This window comes from Vipera ursinii, assembly GCF_947247035.1.
Source record: "Vipera ursinii genome assembly, chromosome: 7".
NCBI classification, from domain to species: Eukaryota; Metazoa; Chordata; class Lepidosauria; order Squamata; family Viperidae; genus Vipera; species Vipera ursinii.
In genome coordinates this window covers 55,207,620-55,235,204 of record NC_139521.1, presented here as the reverse complement: position 1 = coordinate 55,235,204, position 27,585 = coordinate 55,207,620, and the positions used below count along the sequence as shown (strand labels likewise).

At 37.5% G+C, this 27,585-nt stretch overlaps 2 protein-coding genes across 4 annotated transcripts; both read left to right on the top strand.

Annotated features, from left to right (window-relative positions):
• Positions 1–98: 98 nt before the first annotated feature.
• GAR1 (GAR1 ribonucleoprotein) lies at positions 99–11,580 on the top strand. Of its 3 annotated transcripts, none has more exons than XM_083367330.1 (8): positions 99–149; positions 1,413–1,525; positions 4,390–4,573; positions 4,653–4,807; positions 6,048–6,107; positions 7,831–7,966; positions 8,711–8,788; positions 9,651–11,580. In XM_083367330.1, exons 3-8 carry the CDS (start codon positions 4,399–4,401, stop codon positions 9,662–9,664), a joined length of 618 nt encoding a protein of 205 aa, XP_083223456.1. In that variant the 5' UTR covers positions 99–149; positions 1,413–1,525; positions 4,390–4,398; the 3' UTR covers positions 9,665–11,580. The 3 variants fall into 3 exon arrangements, with proteins under 3 accessions (XP_083223456.1, XP_083223455.1, XP_083223454.1); XM_083367329.1 differs by having other exon boundaries at positions 111–149; positions 1,218–1,525; XM_083367328.1 differs by lacking the exons at positions 99–149; positions 1,413–1,525 and adding an exon at positions 3,215–3,627.
• A 2,750-nt stretch (positions 11,581–14,330) lies between these two features.
• Positions 14,331–27,277, top strand: RRH (retinal pigment epithelium-derived rhodopsin homolog; the record flags this gene model as incomplete). The annotated part of the gene is made up of 7 exons (XM_083367109.1): positions 14,331–14,415; positions 16,555–16,745; positions 20,304–20,403; positions 22,557–22,710; positions 23,570–23,738; positions 25,517–25,695; positions 27,061–27,277. The coding sequence occupies 7 exons, from the start codon at positions 14,331–14,333 to the stop codon at positions 27,158–27,160; spliced, it is 978 nt and encodes a 325-aa protein (XP_083223235.1). The 3' UTR covers positions 27,161–27,277.
• Between the last annotated feature and the right edge of the window lie 308 nt (positions 27,278–27,585).

Sequence of the window (27,585 nt, the reverse complement as noted above, 5' to 3'; positions counted from 1 at the left end):
AACCTGATCATTGCTGGGCGGGTGTCATTTTACAGAAGGATTGGGATTGGTCAAGCATCTGGCGCAGTTTGTTGAGATCATCAAAGGTGAGCGGTGGCGTCGCTTTTGAGCAAGAGTGGCGGCCACGTGGGAAAAGGGGCAAGTTTCGGGTAGGTGGGAGCCGTCGTGGGTTTGTGGGGTGGGATGTCTGTCCGAGAACAGGAGCTGCTTCTGCGTTGCGATCTCCCGAAGTCTCCTTGATGTCTTCGTAGATCGAAGTGTGTGTGTGTGTGTTTGACTGTGATATACACACGCGCACACATATATTGCTGTGTGGGGTTTTCGTTTGTTGTTGTTGAGAATGTAACATCGCTTTTGGGAGAGTAAATTATTGAACGGAAAGAGAATCGATCCTATACGAAGAGTTGTACTTTTAAAAATATTGTGGTTTTGCGTATTGGCTTCCAGAGTGGGGTTCTTCACGAGTGACTTTTAGACTTAGTTTAGTACCAAATTTGATTTGACCCAGGGCTGCGTATTCAGGATTCAGTTCCATTTGCGTTTTGAGAGATGGTTAAGAAAGGGCGTACAAAGTAGGGCTCCGAGGTTCAGAAAATAGTTCTATTTGGCATTATCTTAGCTGTCCGATCCACCCATTTTTCGTTGGATAGAGTACAAAACAGTTTTTTTTAAAATCCCATTTATATCCTGCCCTTCTCCGAAGACTCAGGGTGGCTTACAATCTAAGCACAAATCAATGTGCCTAGCAATAGCCTTCATTCTATGTATATGCCTGCTTATTAGGGGTTTTGGGGCCCCCCAAGCGGCATTATTACAAAGTCAGCTTGTTGCCCCCAACAATCTGGGTCCTCATTTTACCTACCTCGGAAGGATGGAAGGCTGAGTCAACCTTGAGCCTGGTGGGATGCGAACCTGCACTAATTGCAGGCAGCTGGTGTTACTTAAGGAGGCATTAGCCCACTGCTCCACCAAGTTGGAAGAGGCCCTGGAGATCTTCTAATGTCCAACCGCTTGCCACAGCAGGAGACCTTATACTTTTTCGGACAAATGGCTGTCCAATCGCTTTTTAAAAATCTCCAGTGTTTGAGCACTCACAACTTTTGAAGTCAGTTTGTTCCACTGATTAATTGTTCTCACTGTCAGGAAATTTCTTCTTAAGTCTATGTTGGATCTCTCTTTGATAAGTTTACATCCATTACTACTTGTTTTGCCCTCAGGTGCTTTGGAGAATAGGTTGTCCCTCCCTTCTTTGTGACAACCTCTTAAATATTGGAAGACTGTCATCAAGTCACCTACCTCTCTTTATCTTTTCATTAGGCTAAACATGCCCAGTTCCTGCAACCATTCATCATATGTTTCAGCCTCTCTGGCCCCTTAATCATCTTTGTTATACTTCTCTGCACTTATTCCAGAGTCTCAACATCTTTTTTGTATGGTGGGAACCAGAACTGGAGTATTCCAACACACTAGAAGAGACAAGTCTCACTGCAGACATTTGAAGTAGCATTTCAGGCCACCAAAAGAGGTGGGTGGACATTTTATATACAGTCATGGCCGAAATTGTTGGCATCCCAGAACTTTTTCCAGAAAATCAAGTATTTCTCACAGAAAAGTATTGCAGGAACACATGTTTTGCTATACACAGGTTTATTCCCTTTGTGTGTATTGGAACACAACAAAAAAGGGAGGAAAAAAAGCAAATTGGACATAATGTCAAACAAAACTCCAAAAATGGGCCGGACAAAATTATTGGCGCCCTTTCAAAATTGTGGGTAAACAAGATTGTTTCAAGCATGTGATGCTCCTTTAAACTCACCTGGGGCAAGTAACAGGTGTGGGCAATATAAAAATCACACTTGAAAGCAGATAAAAAGGAGAGAAGTTCACTTAGTCTTTGCATTGTGTGTCTGTGTGCCACGCTAAGCATGGAGAACAGAAAGAGGAGAAGAGAACTGTCTGAGGACTTGAGAACCAAAATTGTGGACAAATATTAACAATCTCAAGGTTACAAGTCCATCTCCAGAGATCTAGATTTGCCTTTGTCCACAGTGCGCAATATTATCAAGAAGTTTGCAACCCATGGCACTGTAGCGAATCTCCCTGGTCGTGGACGGAAGAGAAAAATTGATGAAAGGTTGCAACGCAGGATAGTCCGGATGGTGGATAAGCAGCCCCAAACAAGTTCCAAAGGAATGCAAGCTGTCCTGCAGGCTCAGGGAGCATCAGTGTCAGTGCAAACTATCCGTCGACATTTAAATGAAATGAAACGCTATGGCAGGAGACCCAGGAGGACTCCACTGCTGACACAGAGACATAAAAAAGCAAGATTACAGTTTGCCAAAATGTACTTGAGTAAGCCAAAATCCTTCTGGGAAAACGTCTTGTGGACAGATGAGACCAAGATAGAGCTTTTGGGTAAAGCACATCATTCTACTGTTTACCGAAAACGAAATGAGGCCTACAAAGAAAAGAACACAGTACCTACAGTGAAATATGGTGGAGGTTCAATGATGTTTTGGGGTTGTTTAGCTGCCTCTGGCACTGGGTGCCTTGAATGTGTGCAAGGCATCATGAAATCTGAGGATTACCAAAGGATTTTGGGTCGCACTGTAGAGCCCAGTGTCAGAAAGCTGGGTTTGCGTCCGAGATCTTGGGTCTTCCAGCAGGACAATGACCCCAAACATACATCAAAAAGCACCCAGAAATGGATGGCAAGAAAGCGCTGAAGAGTTCTGAAGTGGCCAGTAATGAGTCCAGATCTGAATCCCATTGAACACCTTGCTGTTGGGAAAAGGTGCCCTTCCAATAAGAGAGACCTGGAGCAGTTTGCAAAGAAAGAGTGGTCCAAAATTCCGGGTGAGAGGTGTAAGAAGCTTATTGATGGTTATAGGAAGCGACTGATTTCAGTTATTTTTTCCAAAGGGTGTGCAACCAAATATTAAGTTAAGGGTGCCAATAATTTTGTCCAGCCCATTTTTGGAGTTTTGTTTGATATTATGTCCAATTTGCTTTTTTTCCTCCCTTTTTTGTTGTGTTCCAATACACACAAAGGGAAATAAACCTGTATAGCAAAACATGTGTTCCTGCAATACTTTTCTATGAGAAATACTTGATTTTCTGGAAAAATTTCTGGGGTGCCAACAATTTCGGCCATGACTGTATTAGTTCTTGCTAATCTGTAAAATGAAGAGGATTTAAAAAATGGATAGATTGCCAACATATTGTATCTTGTGCTTTTTATATGCAGATTGAAACCCTATTACAAAACCTTATTTGGTAACATTTAGGTACCATATTTTTCCGTGTATAAGACGTTTTTTCCTGTAAACACCCTGTTCAAAAATCAGGTGCATCTGTCTTATACACGGAAAAATAATGGTAACCTCTGCAGCCCAGGACATGCCTGTGTGGGTTCTTTACATGCCACTGCTGGCCCGAGATGCTGCATGGATGGGGAGAAAGCTGGCCTGAGATGCCGCCTGGTGCTGGAGGATCATGCTGTCTCAAGGATGCCACCGGTCCCACTGAAGCCGCCTTCTATGACCTGTTTTTCACCGGGGCAGCTCGGGCTGAAGCCGCAAGAGGCCCTGGGAAGCCACCTCAGTACAGTGATTGATGCCTGAGGGGGTGAGCGGGACTAAGCCCACAGAGTGTCATCTAATTGGAGGAAGTCACCTCCCTTGTGTAATGGCATGGTTTAATATTTAAAATGTTGATTTCTGAATTTTTGTTTAGAAAATTGGGGGCCGTCTTATACAAGGGTGCGTCTTATAGACAGAAAAATACGGTATACAACGATATAAGTGCAAGACAGAAGATATTTTGAAAGAGTATAAGTTATGAGACGTAGAACAGATGTACTACTTTTTCTTGCAACAGATAATTCTCTCCATATTTTGGAAACAATATCAAAACATTTATTATGGTCATTGATCAGAAATAGAAGCAAAATATGATCTATTACTTTTACATAATAAGATTATCTTTTAGTTTAACTTGATAATAAAGTTATGGTCTATTGGTGAAGTCTGGCAAAAGGAAAAGTTAAATTTGATGACTGAAATTTTACTTTTAACCCTTTGAAGTTAAGAGGCAACCAATAGATATGCTAATTCATTGAAAATACATTAGTGTCGCCTGATGTCTTATCCTGTTCTTTTCCTAGAATGGTCAGCACATAGAAGATTTTGTAGGAGCTTAACAAGTGCATGTTTCCTATGATTGCAGTAAACCTGAAGTATTACTTACAGCTAAATTATTTCTTGCTTTGAAATTACTATATTATGTACCAGCTGCCTAAGGGGTATTACAAAGTTGATGGCAATACTGGTTAATATGTGTAATTGGAAGTTCAGTTGATCTTTTAGACTTGTTATACACATTGAACAGAAAGAAGACATGTCATTTCGAGGGAGAGGTGGAAATAATCGTGGTGGATTCAGCCGTGGTCGTGGTGGTGGCTTCAATAGAGGAGGAGGAAGAGGTGGTGGAAGAGGTGGATTTGGACGTGGAGGAGGACGTGGTGGCTTTAATAGAGGCGGTTATGACCAAGGACCTCCAGAAAGTGTAGTTAGTAAGTATACTGAATATTAGAGAAAATGGAAGAAGCGAGAACCTAGATAACTTAATTTCTTAGTTATTCTTCTTTGCAGTTCTTGGAGAGTTTATGCATCCTTGTGAAGATGATATTGTTTGTAAATGTGTCACTGACGAAAACAAAGTGCCTTATTTCAATGCACCAGTTTATTTAGAAAACAAAGAACAGATTGGGAAAGTGGATGAAATATTTGGGCAACTTAGAGACTTTGTATCCTTTGTGTACTTTTGAATGCATCTAAATTCAAAGTAAACAAAATAGTTAATTTGTTTATTTGTGTACAAGAAAAGATAAAACATCTAAAAGTTACATTCAGTTTTAGCCGACTATACCACAGTATTCTGTCTATTAAGTAGTTAAAAGATTAACTGTTTTAAATTTGGACATTTTTCGTTTGAACAAACTTCTAGATTAGTTTTTTTTTTAAAAAAAGGTAAGTCTTCTTCAGGCTGATCTCAATTCCTAAAGACTTTATGGATAGTCATTCATATTTCTGGGTAACAGTGAAATTAGAATTCCTAGTTGCCACCTAGCCAACCTATAATTTGGACTGACCTCAGTTACCTGATCCAGATCAGCCAAGGTGATGTATGGAACCTTTGCATTAATTAAGGAAATATACGGTATGTTGTGTTTGCCACTTTGTATTTAATATTGACACAGCTTTTCAGTTGGTATGTAGTTACTATTTTGCTGGCTGCTTAGATTCTAGAGTTTCTTTTTTCTATATCTTGCAAATTTGATATAACAAATTGTAATGTTTTCTTGAAAATTAACTGTTTAGCAATGTAAATAAATCCTTTAGTCTTATATTCCGTTTTATTACTAGTTGTGTTTATGAAAGAGATTGACCAGAGCATGTTTTTTTTCCCCATTTTATTTTGGGACTGGCAAATAAATCCTTTTTGAATGCATTTAATTCTCAAAAATCTGTCTTGCACTTGGAATCTAATGCAAAATCAGCCTCATCTGGTCATTTTAAATTACCGTATAAGAAATTACTTGCAGGCTGTTGAACTTCTTGAAGAAAGTTAGGCTCTCTCCCTTGCTTTAAGGACAGTGAGGGACATGAGAAGTGGAGGACTTCTTCCCTAAGTTTGTACTATTGTATTTTCATTTTTATGCAAAAACATAGGGAGTGCTCTAATTCCAGCCTAGTTTATCTCCTTGTGTTGAACTCTAATGCCTATTATAGTTTGGAGATTTTAAAATATGCAGCTTTTAAAATTTATCTAGAAGGCATCATATTGTCTGTTCACTTGTTGTTCCTGTTTCATATTATTTATTGTAATGATCAGTGCAAGGAGGTGCCTTGTCATGAATGGACTAAGAAGATCTTTTGTAGATTTCTATCTATGGGACCATCATTATGTTTGAGGATTTACTTTTAAATTGATAAAAGACATCTGTGAGGAATCTTAATAGAGTTTTCCTTAAGCCACTTTGAAAGTACTTTTCAGTTAAACTGTCAGAAAACATGAAAGCTTCATCTTTCAAAAAACTACAAAAGGTAAGTCCTGCTTATGTTTGTGATATGTAATCTTGCTCTCCATTAAATATTCATAAATATGAGTCTAAACTTTAAAAAGGTGTATCCTTTGTCAATGTGCATTTTATTGTTCTGTTATTTTATTTCTCTTTATATTCCTTTCATTTTTTCCCCTTTTTTATTATTGTAAGCTGCCTAGAGTAACCCCATGGTTAGGTGGGTGGCAAATGAATTTAACAATGAAATAGTAGTGGTTTGTTAACTGCTAGTTCACTAAATATCTATGGCATTGAACTAGGCACTAGATTGGAACCCAAGAGACCTTGAGTCGTCCCATTTTAGGCACAAGGCAACTGGGTAAACCTGAGCCAGTCATTCTCCCAGCCCTAGGAAGGAGGCAATGGCAAGCCACTTCCAAAATCTTGCTAACAGAACTACAGGGATTGGTCCAGGTAGGTAACAGGCACTGATTCAAAGGCACACAGAGACACAAACACACCCAGAGGCACACAGAGAAAAAGTAACTTACTACATTAATGACTATTATGACTACTAAATAGTCTCATTCTCTCATACTTAGTGGTGCATTTTGCTTCTTGCTCTGATTCGCTTTGTCATTCTTGGATTCCCTGGGGCTAGCATCGGAGTACTTCTGATCAGTAATCTGTACCTGCTCTTCTTTGGTTTTCATTAGGGTTATAATTGCAGGCCCTTATTTTGCAGCAGTATTTTTTTAAAAGAAATACAATCCCCTTCTAAAAGGAAAAGTTATGAATTTTGCAAAAGGTAGGGTGTCAGAAATGATTTAAGTTTGCCGCTTGCCTCCCAGTGATGGATCTATTCTCCCCGCCCCCAGCCAAACCAAAGAATTGTGTCCTGTTTATTGTACTGTGTTATTTAATTTGTCTTTGATTAAGCATACTTTTTTTAAAAAAAAAATTCCCCAAATTTTATTGTTTAAAACATTGAACACGATGTGAACGGACTGACATACCATCTTGTCTTACATTGTTTTTGAGATTTACATATATATATATATATATATATATATATACACACATATATATATATATATATACACACACACATAATATACGCATCAGTTGTATACAATTATACTATATTTAAAGCAATCAACCAATCTGTGAACTCAAATGGAGACCTTCCTTTTGTTCCCACCAAAAGTAGAACTTATTCCAGATATTGTAATAGCCTGATTGATCTTTATTCTTAATTTCCAGAGTTAATTTGTCCATTTCTGCACACGCCCAAATTTTATTTGTCACCTCGCTTTCCTCCGGTATTTCACTCATTTTCCAATTCTGGGCGAACGACATTCTTGCTGCTGTAATGATATGGATCATCAAATATAACTCTTCTTTGGAGTATTTCTCAACTGTTATGCCCAATAAGAAAAATTCTGGTCTAAACTCGAATTTGCGTCCTAATATCTCTTTTAACCAAGTCCAAATCCTTTGCCAATATCTTTGTGTCTTACTACAAGACCACCATGCATGAAAATATGTGCCTATTTCTTCAGTGCATTTCCAACAGCTAGGAGATATTGACTTGTACATTTTGGCTAAACGTGCTGGGGGGAGATGCCATCGATAAAACATTTTAAATAGATTTTCTTTATAGGCTGAGGCCAGTGTTATCCTTTTATTCCTATCCCAGAGCAGTTGCCATATGTCAAGCAAAAAGTAAAGGTTTGGCAAAGTGTAATGCTAATCTCCCCCTTCAGTTTTATATCGATCCAGCAAGATTGCTTCCTCTGCAGAGGTTTTTGCCAAGGCCTCCTGGTGAGAAGGGAGCCCCAAGAGGTGGGCGAGGTGGAAGAGGAGGGCGAGGTGGGCGAGGCGGAGGAGGGCGAGGCGGAGGTAGGTGGATTTCTTTCTTACAGTGGGAACAAATATATGCTGTAATGGAAAAATTGTTTTTAGAAGATCACAAACATAGTCCTGAAAGCAGTTAGGGCTGCTCATTGTATTCAGACAAAACCTCAAATGTGAAGGAAAGTTGAATAATTTAGAAGAAGACTATAATTTATCCAGGGCTGAACAGATGAGTCTGAATTTACTGCATCCCAAATCTCATTCTGCATAAAATTAACCTCTCCACATAGTTTTAGGACGCTGAAAATAGTGCTAATGCAGGAGCCATAGCAAAAAGGAACAAACCCCATGTATCGGTTGTGCAAAATGCCATAGTGAGAAGGGGAGTGCTGTTTTCAGTTGCCTTCACATAAGACAAATCCCTGGTTAAGTTGTCTGTTAATCCCAGTTGGTCGTCCTAGTTACATTGTTTGGATAGCTGGCAGGATAGTAAATTAAAAACTTGTTCTGCCTTACTTGTTCTGCTAAGCTGGCCCATCCTAGGAACAGCTTAGTTCTTTTATAAAGAAAAAAAAGGCAGTTGCATGATTTAAAGACTCATGCCATCTCTGACAAAGAACTCCATTATTTTTAAGCAAGGATTTTATTACAATTTCTTATGAATGGTCTCTGCACACTTTAACGATGAATTGATGGATCTGTTTAGATTAGGCTTCCGTTTTCTATTTGCTATTCTCACTCACTTTGATACTGTAAAAATTTGACCCATCTACTTTTATTTGTTTGCAGGTGGTAGAGGTTTTGGAGGTGGTAGAGGTGGTGGAGGTTTCAGAGGACGAGGTAGAGGTGGTGGCCGAGGATTTAGGGGTAAGTGTATTCATGACCTTATAATAATCATTTTTAGAATAGTTATCTATCTTGCTGTTTGTCGTGGGCATATTCTGTATTATCTGTGCGATGTTTAGACTTTTTGCTTCTCAGATAATTAGCAACCTTCAAACTTTAGAAGAAAATGGAGTACTTCTTGCAAAGCAATCAGAGCTTCCTTATCAATCACAGAAGATTAGTTTCCTAAATAGGAAATGTGAACACACCGGGAACCAATGACAAAATATGAGAATTTGTTGCATGAGTATTTAAGCGTGTCTGGCTAATTGGGAATGAATATGTGTCTTAAGACACTCCAAAATACTACAAAACAATGTTGTGATAAATAAAGGACCTCTTGGGTTTGATTTGTAGAAGATCTGAAAAGCCAGGATCAGAAACTCCCAGCATCTTAGGGCAGATCCGGCACTTCGAGAAGACACAGTAATGCTGGGTTTCTCCAAGACCCGGCTATATCTCCCTTATCCAGCTTTTAAGAGTAGTGTGCGGTTAGGAAACTATTCATTTTTATATACTGCACTATTCTAAAGAGATGCTGCATTAGTTCATTCTAATTTCAAAATAGTGGGAAGCTTGTAACTATGCATCAAATCACAGTGTTATTTGATAAGCTTGGTGTGGAGGCTGGGATAGGGGGCCTTCAGTGAGGGGACTGTTGGCTGCCACTTTTCTGGGAAAAACATAATACTTTGGAAAGGTTACAGCAGAATTTTATTAAAGGAATATTAAAATCATTAATCCAAATAGTTCTGAGGTAAAAGACAATGCTACAGCCAAAGTTTACATCTTTTTAAGACTGGATATGGAAAATCTAATTTTTCTTGTTTTGTTGTCATATTAGGAAGAGGATACTGAGTGGAGTTGCTGGAAATGAAGTTTATGGCTTCATCGGTGAAATTTAAAGAGAAGACTCCTTAACGAACTTGAATGCTACAAAATGGAAACGATTTCAAACATACAGTTAGCTGAAGGAGTAAAGCGTTTGCATGCCAAACGTTTATAGGTTTCGTTTAATATGCAACAGTTTTGAGAAGAACTACAGATATCTGACTTGCAATCTGTATCATTCTTTGGAGACATTAAGTGGAAAGTTGTTATTCTTAAGCTTTTTTAAAGGGACTATTTTTAATATCAAGAAGTTATCTCCTTATATCATCAGTGAAACTAAATAATAACTTTAAAAGATATCTACTTAAAAATGTCAAATAAAAATCTTTTGGATCTGTGGTAGTTGATTTTAAAGTAGTAATTTATAGATATGCCCCAAATGTATCAAAACATCTTAATTAGTTCCAATAATGGAGTCCTTGGTGCTGTTTGAGCTGCTTGTTTGTTTGCAGATGTTTCATTACCCAACTAGGTAACATTATCAGAGCACTGATGATGTTATCTAGTTGGGTAACCCAATGTCTCAGGCAAATAACCAAACTCAGAAAGTACCAAGGATCCACATCTTAAATAGGATTTGAAATATAATATTTTAGCATTTCTAGTTGCAGCAGCCAGTACAGTTTTACAGAATAATGTTCAAAGTTCTTAAATTCCATTTGTTTGATACTGAATGTGAGATGAAGGTGATTGTATCTTGTACTTAGCTCTGGTTTAAATGTTAAAAAGACAAACAAAAAATATCAATATATGTGATGTCTGATTATCTAGAAAAGTTTACATAACAGGATTTAAGACAAACAGAAAATTAATTCACAACTTGATTGGCTTCACTTATAAGTTAGTTAATTTAATGAGCAGCTCATAAATTTTGTACTCTGGTTTGAAGAATAGATACATTATTGTGTATGTATAATAAGGCTGAATATACTATTCAATGGCCCTTTTATGAACTGATTGAAACATACCTCCAAATTATCCATTTAGTCAAAGCAGTTGGGTTTCTGAAAGGCTTAATACTTTTCTGGGTTCAGGTACAAAAGATGCTTTTGAGAGAGATTGCAAGTATTTCTGTAGTTTCCTGAAGAAAGAATCTTCCAGACTATTATTTTTCTATTCAAGCTCTGCCATGCGAAGTGTTCCTTGCTCTGTAACATTAGGTATATGTCTGTATATATGAGTGAATCTCTATGTGCACATAAGGTATCCCATGTGCATTTTATACCTACTGATTTTCTGAATCTTGAAAATAAATTATTTGTAAGCGTTCTATATATCATTCATTGTGAATGAAGCATTATGCAATGGACATCCTTTCTAGAAACAGGAAAAAATATGCATTCAGCTGTACTATCCTCAAATATATGATTGATAATTATTGGAGTGGTAGTCTAATAAATTGATTTATTGGAGTAGTAGCCTAAAGAAAATTGTACGTACTTACTCAATAATAATTCCCACGGCGTTCAGCAAGGGCTTGTTAGGATCTAGCAGAATGCTTTGAAATTCAGTCTTACCATTTCTTCCCAATAAAAATGTAAACAATCTTTTTACACTGCATTGGTCAGACTGCAGCTTGGACTTGCTAATGAATTCCAAAGGCAGGACCTCTAAAAGCTGCTTAAAATATTTTCTCTTACAATTTCCATGCCATGTTCATTAACACACAAACATGTTTTACATTGGCCTTGCTGCAAAAAAAAAAAGGTGTATGAAACAGAATAAAGAGACAAACCTCCCTGGCATGGATTTTACAAGATGAATGCTTCTGAACTGAGTTTCTGTAGTATTCAGTATGATACAGAAGACTCGAAGGGAAGCTGCAAAGAAGAAAACAGTGGCATGGCATACAGGTTGTGTTAATATGGTCTCATCATTAGTAGAAGAATGCAGGCACTTGTCCCAAAGGTGCTTTTTTCAGAAGGCAGTTGGGCTGGCTTTTTTTTCTTTGAAAACATTTCGCTTCTCATTTAAGAAGTTTCTTCACTTTTAAACTGAAGAAGCTTCTTGGATGAGAAGTGAAACGTTTTCAAAGAAAAAGCAAAATCCAGTTGCCTTTTGGAAAAAGAACCTTTGGGACAACCATGACCTGGATGACTAAGAATCCCCGTATATAATGCAGGCACTTCCTCTACAACTTAATGTTCCAACACAAGAAATAATGGGAAAAGAGTGAATTGGAATTGGGGGGGGGGTGAACAAGAAGAATGCATTCTTTTCAGTTATCTGGGAGAAAAGTTAAAGTTTAGGAAAGCTATTTTTTGTTTGGCTATCCTAAGAACCATGGATTGGAGTTGAAGGCAAAAGATACGCTGTACCTGTGTAAATAAATAATAGGATATTTATAGGAAAACTATTGGTTGCAGAAATTTATCTTAAGTATCAGAATTTAGAAATACATTGTCCATTCCCAGAGGTCTACCATTTGATCCTGAATTCCTCCAGAGCCATAAATATACTGCTCAAAAAAATAAAGGGAACACAAGATAAGACATCCTACTATTAAATACAGTACATTGTGTTGTTTAAGTGTTCCCTTTATTTTTTGAGCAGTATAATTATGCAGCAAATAATCTGAGGCATTAAAGTAGATTTAATAACAACAATAAACAGAGAAAAGAAGGCCAGTTTGGTCTAGTGGTTAAGGCACTAGGCTAGAAAGCTGGAAACTGAATTTGTACTCCTGCCTTAGGCATGAAAGCCAGTTGGGCCAGTCATGCTGTCAGCCCAACTCACCTCCCAGGATTGTTGCTATGGGGAAAATAGGAAGAAGGTATTTTAGCTACCTTGGGTTTTCAAGATGGCATTTCTTCAAAGGTGAATTAGGGTATTAAAAATACAGGTAAGGAAATGCCATTGGGTGGCATCCAATTGACAATTGGATGGTGTTGAGAAGGGACCGCCAGATGGTGATGGACCCTAAGGTCATCCCCTTGGACAGTATTGCCCCACAACACAAACTTCCAAGTTTTTGATTTACACTTCGACTCCACCCTTCAGACCAACTCACCACCACCATGGAACGTATCAAGTGGTGGAAGCTCCCTAGAAATGAAACAGTTGATGGACATCATTAGACCTCTTTCTGTAGCTGTACTTAGCAAGAGATATATGGGACAGGTCACTGCAATAATCCGGGAGAGTGCAAAGGAACCATAGGTGTGATCAAATCAGGATGATGTTTTGTGGACATGTAGATCTGGTGGGGGAACGAGGATGTCCAACATGCAGTGAAATCTAAGAAAGCCGCCATCAAAGACTGGTTACAATCCAAGACCAGTACCGACCTAGACCACTACCAGCAGTTTAAGTCCACTGCCAAATGGGCCATCAGAACTGCAAAATTTGAACACTGAGGACCCTGCAATATGACGGGAATAACACAAAGAACAAAAGAAATGCTATTGGGTAGAAAGTATTTATCTTGCATAGGTCCATCAATCTCTACAAGTTATGATGGAATGTTGGCTTACTGATAGAGATAGGGAGTTACATAATTTTCATTTCCTGCTTGGAAACAAAACAGATGGTGGTGTTTTACTGTGGCAAGGCTGCTCTTAACTCTCTTCCTTCCTTCCTTCCTTCCTTCCTTCCTTCCTTCCTTCCTTCCTTCCTTCCTTTCTTTCTTTCTTTCTTTCTTTCTTTCTTTCTTTCTTTCTTTCTTTCTTTCGCTCCTCTCACCAATAAGGTGATTGGACAGCTTGCAGATAGTAAAAAAATAAATATAGAAACAACTAAAATTTTAAATGCTATATTTAAAAGTAGACCCAAGGAACGGACAACATTATACAGGCCTTCATTCTTGAAGCAGCTTCAGAGAATGCTCTTCCATGGTCTCTAAAGCTTCTAAAAACTGCCCCAAAGCATGTCTTGTTCTTGTGGGAGATCCCTTGAGAGCATACTGTTCTCACATGGCCTCTGCAACCTCAAAAATCATGCAAGAATGGGGTGTGTTTCTGAGAATAAATGTTGGGTATTGGTGAATGCTGGTGTGTCACCCACATGTCATATCACCTTTGAAATGTTTGTCATAGGTTCGCCATCACTGTTTTAGCATGTTGCATAAGTACAGTCAAAAATCAATAATAATCATGTTTGACTCACAATGCAAATTTGTGTAAGCCAGTTTATATATGTGTGTTAGAAATATTTCAAGGTAGATTTCCAGTTTGAAGTGTGCATCTGCAATCTGTCCCTTGCAAACGGAGAAAAATACATTTTTGTCAGAAACTGAGTTTATTTTGTTTCATGACTTGCTATTAAAAATGCTGAGAGTATTGTGTTAATAAAACCCTAAAGATTGAAGTTCAAAATCTGGGTTCTGTGAAAATAGTAAATCTCTTACCACAAGGCACAAAAATCTTACTGAAAATAAAAGCAGCTCTATGTTGTTCTTTGTTTGACCTAGCAAGCTTTTCCCTTCCAAAGGCTAGGAATGTAAGCCCCTTTGCTTTCTTTAATCAGAATGCTTTCAAGAGAGCAGGACATTTGTAGGAAATTTTAGAAGATAAAAATTCATCTTAAAAGAATTGCAAAAGTTTCTTCTTTCTTTCTTTCAGAAGTTTAACTCTTGAAGTTTCTTCCCAGGTTTTTTTTTTTGCCCTGCCACATTTTGGAATTATCCTACTACAGTATGACTGTGGAAAGTAATAGTGAGCTTCCATCAGCCTTTTCACAGAAGGAACACAACATTATTGCAGCATACTTGATTGCAGCAGGTATGAATGTTGAATGTATTTGGTTAAGAAAATATTGGGGTATTGCACCTTAATAAAAAATATCACTTCATTTTTTCTCAGCTTTAATTAAACATAAGCAAAGAAATGTGAAGTGTTGAAAATGGATTGTTCCTCTTTGGATTTGATTGCAAAAAGTACTTTAGAATACCCAGTGATATGCAAATAGCCTCTATGTGCAGCTTTTTAAACCAAGTACTTTTTTTCAGGTTGGGATTGCTTTAAGGCATTCCAGACAAGTTCTGCTTTTGCTCTTTAATACACTCTGAAGCCCTTTTTTGCTTTCAAAACCAAGTTCTGCACACTCTAATCTGTATAAGTCTTCCATAGTCCCTTAAAATCTGGGCAGTATAGTACCACAGTGATGGAAAAACCTGTTTTGCATGCAGAAGATCTGTGTTCCTGGCAGCTCTGAATAAGGGGCTGGAGTTCCCCTGCCTTTAGGGCAGGGGTCAGCAACCTGAAACAGTGAAAGAGCCACTCGGAACCGGTTCCCTCACAAAAGGAAAAACTGGGAGCCGCAAAAAAATGTGTGCACATGCGCATACATGCGCGCATGCGCAGAACAGGGTTTGACTGAAGAGTGGAGCCAAGGCGAGATATGCACCTTCCCTGCATATCTGAATTGATTGGTTGAACTTTTTTAGTCCCACTTTTTTTTTTTGGACTGTACATGGCAGAGGACTGGGAGCCGCAGGAGACAGCTGAAAGAGCCGCATGCGGCTCCGGAGCCACAGGTTGCAGACCTGTGCTTTAGGGCTAATACCTGTAAGTAAGACAATATCTGATACTTTGTAGAGCAACTTCTTGGATTTTAATTTTAAACCCATTTAGCTAGATGTTAACATAGTTGAGTTCACTGAAACGTACTTTGATGTAGACCAATCTAATATTATACTAAATTAAATATATCAAGTGAAGCTAATATTTAAAGAAAGAAATGGTGCATATGTTTGGGATTAATAAAATGTTGAAGATGGGAGCTTTTCCCACCAGGGAAACAAATTCAAGTTAAATAGCAAGATTGTTGGCTTTCAGTCTTAGGTATTTAACTCCCATCCATTATTCCTGTCAAAAATGCATCTTTTAATTAGTCACAAATTGCAGAACTGACTGTTTCATAGACTAGTCGATCATATTTTAAGCTAAAATCTTGGTCAAACCTAATTTTTGTGGTTAATTTATAACCCAGAAAATTGGGATGACTAAATATATGCTGTAAACACATCCTGTCTGATTCATATTGTATTCTCCCATATTTTGGTTTTGTGGTATAATGGCGGTAGAGATGGAATTCTACTATGCTCTTTGAGCTGATACCAGTAAAATTTGTATTAAGCAACTAATCAGTAGTAATACTGTATTTGTGAACAATAACTTTTTTTATTTCCATAATGGGATCACAGATTATCATGTTGTTTAGTAGTTCTCAATTTTAAAATGTGTGGATTTCAACTTCTAGAATTCCCCAGCAAGACTCTAAATGGATTTCTGCCCATAAATTATGTTCATTATTTTTTAAATTTTTAACATCTAAATGGGGCTGGTGATAAAATATCTAGTTAACACTGTTCTTGCTTTACTGAAGCTCAAGCATGATATGCATAAACTCTAATTGGATTGGTTCACATATGGTAAGAAATCAATTACAATTAAAAATCATATTTTTTTGGGTTCATGAAACATTGCCAAGTCAAAAAATTTAGTATTGTGTGTGAATTTACCCTATTTTTAATTATTGGTAACTATGAATCAGTTGTTGACTCTTGATAACTGCTTGGATTAGTCCCTGCAGTTTTCTTGGCAAGGTTTTTCAGAAATAGTTTGCCATTGCCTTCTTCCTAGGGCTGGCGGGAGGTCACCCAGCTGGTTTTGTGCCTAAGTAGGGACTAAAAGTCACAGTGTTATTCATGCTTTCTAACCTGATGTCTTCACCATTATGCCAACCTGGCACCAAACTAATGCTTAATTAGTTTTTTTAAAAGGATGATGAGATGGTGACGATAACGACAATGATGATGATGATGATCTTAGTCTCTTTGTAGATAGTATGAAACTCAGATTGGGTCTATTAAGACTAACATTTCTAAAGTTTACTCCCCATTTTTAATCTTTTGACAGGAGTCATAAGTCTTCTCAGTAATATTGCTGTTTTAAGCATCTTCATTAAATTTAAGGAACTTCGAACACCAAGCAATACTATTATCATTCACCTGGCTTTTACGGATATTGGAGTGAGTAGTATTGGCTATCCCATGTCTGCAGCTTCAGATCTGCATGGAAGCTGGAAATTTGGCTATCTGGGTTGCCAGGTAACTTGACTATTAAAACAAAGGATCACATTACACATATTGTACGTAGCCCTGTTCAAACAGGTGTTCAGAAACAGATAACAAAACAAACTGTTGCTAAGTGTTTCTACCAGTTCTTTTTGGCATGAACAGTTGAACTACACATCTCTTTCCACTAGTGTGTTTGTGGCAAAAACAAAAAACAAAAACCCACACTTCTCTGAACTACCACTAAGTGGTAGTTTTGGTGCTAGAAGGAAATCATTACCAAAAGACAAGCAAATCCTAAGAAAAAATTAAATTGTTAAAAATATATTTCTTGGTCCATAAATTAAAAAGACAAACTTTTTTCATAAGGATTATTTAGGTGGACCTAAATTAAATACATTAAATATTTACAAACAAAATTATATTATTAATTAGAACCTGCATTATTTTATTTGAGAGATTGTAGTTTTTTTGAGAGAGATACATATAGAAGCAGGTAGTATTTGATCTTCTGGGAAGAGAGGATTGTTTGTTAATATAGCACAGAAAGCACCTTGCACACCACCTGACTGTTAAGTCTTGGCATCTCCTCTTAAAAAAACTGAACAATGGGAAATATCAAATAAAAAAACAAAACTAGGTAGAGTAATTATCTAACCTGGAACCCAACTGTCTCCTGCTTTAGAAGGAATACATTAATATACTTTATCCCAACAAATGTGTGTTGACATTCCACTTTGATTAAATTGAACTAGGACTACAGAATTATTATTTTTTTAAAAAAATATCATAGTTATCTATTTCTACAATACTTTGTCCCAGAGATATTGCTGGGAACTTTTGAAGTTATAATCCCAACATATCTGCCAAGTTTCAGGAAGTTATCTTATTTTTTCATATATTATAAATGTGTTGTTTCTATTTTGCTTTTAAAATACTATCCAAACTACTTGTCTAGTAGCTGAAAATGAGTGTGCAAATTAAGATATAAAATATATCACAATTGTCGCTAGATGGCTGTCTTGAGCAACACAGTAAAAGATTTTTGTTTGTAGCTCTTCCTTGAAACTTACTAGGGGCAGCTGACTGTGGCAACCTCATGGAGAAACAGCATGGTCCAAAGGCAGAATATATGCTTTGTATTCCAGTGGTCATGAATGCAGACCCATAGCTCCTGTTAAAGGAACTAGGGCTTAGATTATAGGAAAGGCCTCTTCTGAAGTATTGTTGACAATAAGAGAAGGGAAAACTGAGCTCTATATGTTCTCTTGTGCTATCCAATGAACAGGAAGTCCTGTCTCATTGTCTGGAGGCTGCGTGGATCTGGATGAGGGAACAGACTCAGATTCTATCTTGCCAAATAGCTGTGGGTTTTTGTCTCCCCTCTCCCAATCTTAGAACTTAACTATTGTTAGCCTTAGAGGGGATTGTACTCTTTACCTCAAAACTGGCACACAATGTCTGCGTCATTTTGGACTCCTGCTTGAAGGGTGGCAGGTTTGGCTAACAAGATCTTTGTCCAGCTACATCTGGTGTACCAATTCTGCCCACTCATAGATTGTGAGGTCCTTCTAATGGTCACTCACAGTTGGACTATTGGAATGTGTTCTACATGGACAGTCCATGAAGACCACTTGGAAGCTACATCAGATCTTAAATCCAGCAACAACAGTAACTTTGGACATGTGTTACTATGCCAACGTGATACCAGTTCTATAAAGATTACACTGATTGCAAGTGAGCTCCCATTTGCAATTCCAGGTGCTGGTTATCATCTAGAGTCCTTCATAGCATAGGGTCAGGTTATCCGAGGGACTGCCTATTTCCCATGGTTTTTGTCTATTCCATAAGATCAGGCAACGTTGGTGTATTTTGTGCTGTGGATCTAATTTACTTTCCATAAGGCATTTGATAAAGTACACCACAACCTACTACTTGATAAGACAGAAAAATGTGGGTTAGACAGCATCACCACCAGATGGATTTGTAGCTGGCTGACCGGCTGTACTCAGCATGTGGTCCTCAATGGAATTGCATCTACATGGAGGGAAGTGTGTAGCGGGGTGCCCCAGGGCTCTGTTCTGGGTCCAATGCTCTTCAACAACTTCATCAATGATTTGGATGAGGAGACAGATGGGGAACTCATCAAATTTGCAGACGACACCAAGCTGGCAGGAATAGCCAACACTCCAGAAGATAGGCTTAAGATACAGAAGGATCTTGACAGACTTGAACATTGGGTGCTATCTAATAAAATGAAATTCATTGGTGAAAGATGTAAGGTTCTACATCTAGGCAAGAAAAACCAAATGCTCAGGTATAGGATAGGTGGTACCTTGCTCAATAGTAGCAACTGTGAGAGGGATCTTGAGTCCTAGTGAACAATCACTTAAATATGAGCCAGCAGTGTGCTGCAGCTGCCAAAAAAGCCAACACAGTGCTAGGCTGCATTAACAGAGGGATAGAATCAAGATCACGTGAAGTGTTAATACCACTTTACAATGCCTTGGTAAGGTCACACTTGGAATATTGAATCCAGTTTTGGCCACTACGATGTAAAAAAGATGTTGAGACTCTAGAAAGAGAAGAGCAACAAAGATGATCAGGGGACTGGAGGCTAAAATATGATAGCAGTGTTCCAATATCTCAGGGGCTGCCACAAAGAAGAGCAAGTCAAGCTATTCTCCAAAGCACCTGAAGGCAGGACAAGAAACAATGGATGGAAACTAATCAAAGAGAGAAGCAACCTAGAACTAAGGAGAAATTTCCTGATAGTTAGAACAATTAGTGGAATGACCTGCCTCCAGAAGCTGTGAATGCTCCAACACTGGAAGTTTTTAAGAAGAGACTGGACAACCATTTGTCTGAAATGGTATAGGGTTTCATGCCTGAGCAGGGGGTTGGACTAGATGACCTCCAAGGTCCTTTCCAACTTTATATTATTATTATTATTAAGCAGTGCTATTTATCAGGATCCAGAAAGTGTGCCCTCTGTTTTGGTACATACCTCTGGAATAATATCCATTACAGATGAGTTTGGCTTTTTTCCTGAGGATGTTCTAGGAACCTTTAAAAAGTGGCTGTTTTCCCAAGCCTTGGGATAGGACCAGTGCTTTTTTTGTAAAAGAATAAGGTGCCGGAACTCACACATGTCATACAACCCACCTTGCCTACCCTACAAGATTCCATCCAAAAGAGGTGCCGGAACTCCGTTCTGAGCGTTCTATGAGAAAAAAAGCCCTGGATAGGACACTTGTAGAGCCTTATTTGCTAAACATTCTAATATTAGGAATGTGGTTATCCAGACACATTTTTCATTATTTTCAATTTTTACTCTTCCACAGTCAGCCCCCCCCAGTTTTAATAAAATAATAAAATAAGTAAACAGAATAACTTGATGTTAAACTTGGCTTTACTAATTAGCTGAAAATTATAATGGGGGATTAAACAAACGGATCTTCCTGTAGATATCTGTGTAGAAGAAAAAAATGCTTCTTGATAATTGTAAAAGAAGAGCCTAATTTTAGACTTTTGAAAGCAACCAATATTATTTTTAAACATTTAAACCATGTATTATTTCTTAAATTTTAGATTTATGCTGCTTTAAATATCTTCTTTGGAATGGCAAGCATTGGTTTGCTTACTGTTGTCGCCATAGATCGTTACTTGACAATCTGCAAGCCACAAATAGGTATGATGGTCAGTATTCTGCAATAAGCATACCGTGTTACAGTATAGATTTTGGTGATTTGTTTTGCGGGAAATCCCACATTTTGGAACTCTATATTATTTGAATTTATACTTTTGTAGTAAGTAGTAAGACGCAGTGGCTCAGTGGGTTAGGACGCTGAGCTTGTCGATCAGAAGGTCGGCAGTTTGGTGGGTCGAATTCCGAGTGCCGCGTAACAGAGTGAGTGCCTGTTACTCGTCCCAGCTTCTGCCAACCTAGCAGTTTGAAAGCACATAAAAATGCAAGTAGAAAAATAGGGACCACTACGGTGAGAAGATAACAGCGTTCTGTGCACCTTTGGCGTATAGTGATGCCAGCCACATGACCACAGGAATGTCCTCGGACAAGCACTGGCTCTTCAGCTTTGAAACGGAGATGAGCACTGGCCCCTAGAGTTGGAAACGACTAGCATGCATGTGCGGGGGAACCTTTACCTTTTACCTTTAGTAAAGTATAAATCTCCTGCAAGTTGAGTTTGACTCTTGCTGAATTTCATATCCATTTTTATGACAATAATGTTGAAATGCTTTGCCATTACTTTTTCCAGAATGTTTTGGGTCTACTTGTATTATCTGTTGCTTGTAGATAACAGAAATAGTTGTGGAAACAAAACTTGTAAAAAATTGCCCTTTTGAAGATATACTTGGTTAATTTTGCTCTTGAACTTTGGAGGATTACATAATAAAACCTACCTCTGTTTTGAATTCAGAGATAATAAGGTTCTTTTTTATTTTAAGTTCCTATTTCTTAAGTGCCAAAACTCTTAATTGTGTGAATGACTGAAGAGAGAGAAAGAGGTCAGAGGGTATAACAAATTGGAAGTGTCAGAAGGAAAACAATTATAGAATTGAGCATTGGCTACTATTATAGAGTAAGAACAGACCAAGGAATCTGGTTCTGTAAATATCAGACTCCCTGCAAATATCTTAATATCGAATTGCTAACATCCCTGAAGCACCTGACCTAAATTCTTTTATCAGTGGGAAGCTCTGATAACATGCTTCATATCATTAATAAGCCAAGCACTGTAATCTTGGAGCATTTTAGAAGATTAGAACAATGTATGAAGGCAGCCAAGTGCTATGTTTGGAAGCACGGTCACCTTTTGAGCGAGAAATAAATGTTGAAGAAGTTATGTTCTGTGCAGGCAGAAATTAGCTGGGAATATAGAAATAGCACTTAGAATTGTATGCAGCTTCACAGTGCTTTACAGCCCTCTCTATGTGGTTTATAGAGTCAGCAAATTGCCCCCAACAATCTGGGTCCTCATCTTACTGACCTCAGAAGGATGGAAGGCTGAGTCAACCTTGAGCCTTTCAGAATCGAACTTCTGGAGTGAGCCATGAGTTAGCCTGCAATACTGCATTCTAACCATTTCACCACCACGGCTCTTATAATATAAATATATTTATCCATTTCCCTTTTCATCAATACACATTTATGAAATTACACTAATCTAATTGTAACTGTTGTAACCATATTGTGAGAATACCTATTATGAATAGGTCAAATGCATTAAAAAAAGAGAGGCATCTGTAGTTTACAATAGACTGGAATCAGATTGTAAAGCTCAAGATGTTAATAGGGACAAAAATCATATGATTGTTTTGTTCCGATACCCCCTTTTTATACTTAGTTTAGGAATATGATGAAGCAATTTGCTAAACTTACACCTTAGTCTAAAAATGTTTAGTTGGAAAACTATCAAGCAATTATTCATTAAATATAGCATAATGAAAAAACATTAACAAATGGCTATTTTTAAAAACTATCTGGAGGGAACCAGGTTAAAAAAAGATTCTTTCAGAATATAGTTAGGGAAATGTTCTCAGCAACTTTCTCAATTTTTTAACCAATGTTTGTAAATGTGTGTGTACGGTCATATCATATATCATATCATACTATAAACACACGAAGTATAAGTATGTAATTTTCAAAGAGGGAAATTAGTTGCTTAGATCTTGTATAGATGTGAATATGAATTTAATGTCTGAATAGCTTGATTTGTGTATTTATAAAATTTTCATTGTAATTTTTGTATTCTTTGCTTTCGAGTAGTAAAGTACAAATGATAGGAAAGAATAAATAATGATGATGTTTTGGTTTGCCAACAGGTAACAGACTAACTACTCACAACTATATTGCCCTGATTTTTGCTGCCTGGACCAATGCAGTCTTTTGGGCCTCCATGCCTGTGGTTGGATGGGCATCCTATGCCCCAGATCCAACTGGAGCTACCTGTACCATAAACTGGAGAGAAAATGACACGTATGTTCTTTTTATGATGAAGTAGAACATTCATGATTATAATTTTGCATTGGTATAAATGTCACTGAAGCCTTAAAACCCTAAAAAATTGAACAAGCATTGAACAGTTTGGAAGGAAACTACAGTCTTATAAATCACTAAGGGAGAAAATTTCATCCACAATGGTTAAATCTGATGCATCCACAACACAAGAGGACCACCAAGAGGAATCTGGGTCCATTTAGTGTTTTCTGATGAATAACTAATGACATTGTACTTATTTTAGTATTAACCTTATGTCTTGAAGAAAAGAATATTTACATATGCTGGAAACAGAAGCCAACATAATATGTCTAACAATAAAAAAGCATAGGGTCCTTAACAGGTGTGAAACTGCTAAGCTTGTAAGCCGCCCTGAGTCTTCGGAGAAGGGCGGGATATAAATGGAATTAAAATAAATAATAAAAAATAAATAAATTTGGGTTGCTCCTGCTTTCACAGACAGTTGTGTTAGATATGGATATAGGCTTAGCAGAGGCAAATGGGTAGTGTCAACTGATATAAGTACAAAAGTGTGGAGCTTGCATTGGGATTCCCCAATGCATGTTTCATTATTTTGGAGTAATTGTGGTTAGCAGTGGACACTTCTGAATCTTGCACATATTTACTTGGGAGCCTAATGATAGAATTTCTACCAAATGAATACTGGATTACTACCTAAACCACTCCAATAAATAGCTAGGTTTAGAATATTAACTATCAACCAATCCAACTATTTAAGTTCCACATAATTTTAGAATGTCCTCAGGTATTTCTGTCAATACTACCAATCAAGAGAGGAAAGTTTTTCAGTCATCTACTTGGTCTTTTTCACTTTCAGATCCTTTGTTTCTTACACTATGTCAGTAATTGCTGTTAATTTTGTCATTCCCTTATCCATCATGTTTTACTGTTACTACAATATCTCCCAAACTTTGAAGCGATACACCAGGAACACTTATATAGAAAGCATCGAGGTAGATTGGTCAGATCAAGTTGATGTTACAAAGGTAAGGTCATAATGTGAGACTACCTTTTTTCTCCTTCAGAATTATTTTGTGTATGATGTCAAGAGAAATAAGCAAAACAGCTTAGAATATACATCATGTTCTCTCTCTCTCTCTCTCTCTGAAAATCAGACAAAAGTTAATATTGCTTTAGGTAAGAAATATAAACATTCTCCCTGGAGATCATTTGCACTTGACTCTTTTATCCTTTTCTATCTCATACCTTCTTTGTATTGTAAATTCTTCATATCATTCTATTTTTCTTCATTGTCTATTTGTGATATGGCTTACATGAGATATACAACATTTATATATAATACTGTTCACACCAAACACATATGTATGTATGTATGTATGTATGAGGGGGAGGAAACCAGTTTTTAGATTAAAAAATAACCTATACTTAGCATATCTAATAACTGAAAACTTTGTGGATAGTAATTTAGATTTATTTATTATTTATTTGTTGAACTTATTTCCACCTATCTCTCCATGGGGCTAGTTTAGGTGGCTTACAACAATAAAAAGGAAGAAACAAAAAGATTGTAAGCAGAATGGAAATAAAATAATAGAACAATAAAACTATGAAAAAGAACACAACATCAATAAACAAAAAGATAGTCAGGTGGAGAGCAAAACGGGAGAGGTGGAGAATGCCATCAGTCTAGCAGCCACTTCCAGGCCAGCCAGAGAGCCAGGTCTTCAGGCCCTTGTGGAAGGACAGAAGGACAGCAGGCAGATCTCACCTTAGAGCAGGGGTGTCAAACTCGCAACGTCATGTGACGTGTCGCGACATATTGTGACTTTTTTGCCATTGCTGGCAATGGGGTGGGCGCGGTTTTGCTACGATGCATCCGGCCTGTGGACCGACAGTATGACACCCCTGCCTTAGAGGGTAAGATGTTCCAAAGAGCCGGCGCTGCTAAATGGATACTAAATATGCCTGTCATATTTTCTCAGTGTTCATTTTCAAAAGATTGTTATGGAAATATTTGAGCTTAATGTTTGTAATCAGTCACATGTGTGGAAATCATGTGTTAGCAGATCTTTGTAATATAGGTGAGATGTATAACTATGCAAGTGAGAAGAAAGAAATCACAAAGGTATTAAGACAATTCCAACTATTTGTGCTCCAGTTTGTTGAGTTCTGATTTTCAATTTCTTGAGAAACCAGCATACAATACAGCCACCCAGAGTCACTTTGGATAGTGAGAGGGGTGGCATAATAAATAAATCAACAAACAAACAAGCAAACAAACAAAGCCAGTGAAGGGGATCAGCCTTAAACAAATTGGCACTTAGTTTATAGTTTCAGATAAGAGACATCAAACAATACCATTTAAGCATAAAAAACAGGCTTCACAGTAAGGCATTTAGAAAGCTTTATGTATAGAGTGCAAAGAAGTAAAATTGTAGAATTTAACACTAAATTCTAAACTTAAAAAAATGTATGCTTGTCCCATCGAGAAATGGTGGCTGTAATTTTTGTGTGTCCTTGGATAACATTAGAGTTACTTAAGTCAAAGCTTGTGTAACCCGAGGTGGCCTACAAATTGAGATATGAGGCCATATGGCAATTCTCTACTACAACATACATTCTTAATCAGCACAGATTATAACTTCTGCTTCTATTAGGATTGCTATAATTACAAGATGTCTGGAGGATGTAGAAAAAAGAATGACTAGGCAGAATGCAAGTTTGAGGAAGAAAACAAACCGATACTTAAGACAGAATTAACACAAATATTAAGGAGTTACAACGTTTTTGTTTTTGTTTACAGATGTCTGTTGTCATGATTTTAATGTTTCTGCTGGCTTGGTCTCCATATTCTATTGTGTGTTTATGGTCTGCATTTGGAGACCCAAAGAAAATTCCCCCCACCATGGCAATCATAGCCCCATTGTTTGCAAAGTCATCTACCTTCTATAATCCCTGCATTTATGTGATGGCAAATAAAAAGTAAGTGGTTCTATTGCAAGATGGGGTGGGCATGGTTGGAGGAGGGAGACATGAGTTTTATGCAGTCCTGAAGAATGCAATATTTTTAAACATAAGGAAACCAGTGTGGTTAGAAAGTTTGAACTGGAATAGGATTTCTTTGTAACTATACTGCTCAAAAAATAAAGGGAACACTTAAGCAACACAATGTACTGTATTTAATAGTAGGATGTCTTATTTTCTGTTCCCTTTATTTTTTTGAGCAGTATATATGGTATTAAAGTAGAATTTTATCATTGATTGTAATTGTGTATTGAATTATTATTTTGCATTTATCTCATTACTTGCAATTCCATTTCCTCCAGCACCATACACTATGTATACTTGTTGTTGTTGTTAGTTGCAAAGTCATGTCTGACCCATCATGACTCTATGGACAATGTTCCTCCAGGCCTTCCTGTCCTCTACCATCTGCTGGAGTCCATTTAAGCTCACGCCTACTGCTTCAGTGACTCCATCCAGCCACCTCATTCTCTGTTGTCCCCTTCTTCTCTTGCCCTCAACCTTTCCCAGCATTAGGCTCTTCTCCAGTGAGTCCTTCCTTCTCATTAGGTGGCCAAAGTATTTGAGTTTCAACTTCAGGATCTGGCCTTCTAAAGAGCAGTCAGGGTTCATCTCCTCTAGGACTGACCGGCTTGATCGCCTTGCAGTCCAAGGGACTCACAGGAGTCTTCTCCAGCACCATAGTTCAAAGACCTCAATTCTTTGTCACTCAGCCTTTCTTATGGTCCACTTTCACAGCCATACATTGCAACTGGGAAGACCATAACCTTGACTATACACACTTTTGTTGGCAGGGTGATGTCTCTGCTTTTTAGTATGCTGTCTAGATTTGCCCTGGCTTTCCTCCCTAGGAGGTGACTAACATAACATTTTATGCAAATGATTAAAATGTGCTAACAAAAGCCTATCAACAAATTAGTTAACTATGAAAATTACACATTTTAAGTGTTCTTTGTTGATGGTGAGGATTACACATTTTAACAAAATTCCACGAATTGCCATTGTTGTCCAACTGCCAAGCCAGTGGCCTATTGCTGTTCTCCTTTTTCTGCCTGCAATTTTCAAGCAAACTATCTGTGGTAAAAGCAAGGGAAGAAAGTACTTGCCCACTGCCCAAGAAGTTAGTATGGATTAGGTCCAGAGAAAGAAGCATGAGAATAAGCATCAGCAAAGGTACAGGTTTCAGATTTGTAGCAAAGATCTTGACACTGACCCTATGGCAGTAGAGACTTAGAGATTAGGCAAAATATTTCTTCCTATGTTACCTGGATCTTCTGCTATTCTTTTTTTATCAGACACTTAAAACATTTCCCCCTCTTGTAGGTTTCGAAGGGCCATCCTTGCACTAATCCAATGTCAAGTACGACAGGAGGTAACAATCAACATCTTGCCAATGCATTTATCTCAAAGTACAAATGCATAAAGATACAGCTTTAAAGCCTCTCCACTCATCATGTTTTTTGCCTTGCAAAGAAAGTTAGAACTACTTCACATGTAACTATGTACTGATGTATAATAACTTTTTCATCTACTGATTCTATTTGACTTTATGGTTACTATGTGATACTAGAATGATGCATACACTGTGTCTTTTGTTTCATATGAGACTCAAGGTTCCTGGTATCTAATTCTCTGCTTTACTGTACATGCATAATGGTTCTTTGGATTATACTATGAATATACATATACTAAAACCAATTCTACATTAGGGTGATTAGTACAGTTGAACAATTAATACATGAGTATTTTTTCAATAGTCACTATTCAATTTTGAAATTTAAACTGCTTCAGTGAGAAATCCACTAAAAAGTATAACAAATTTTTCTCTTTCTATTGCTAAAAAACATT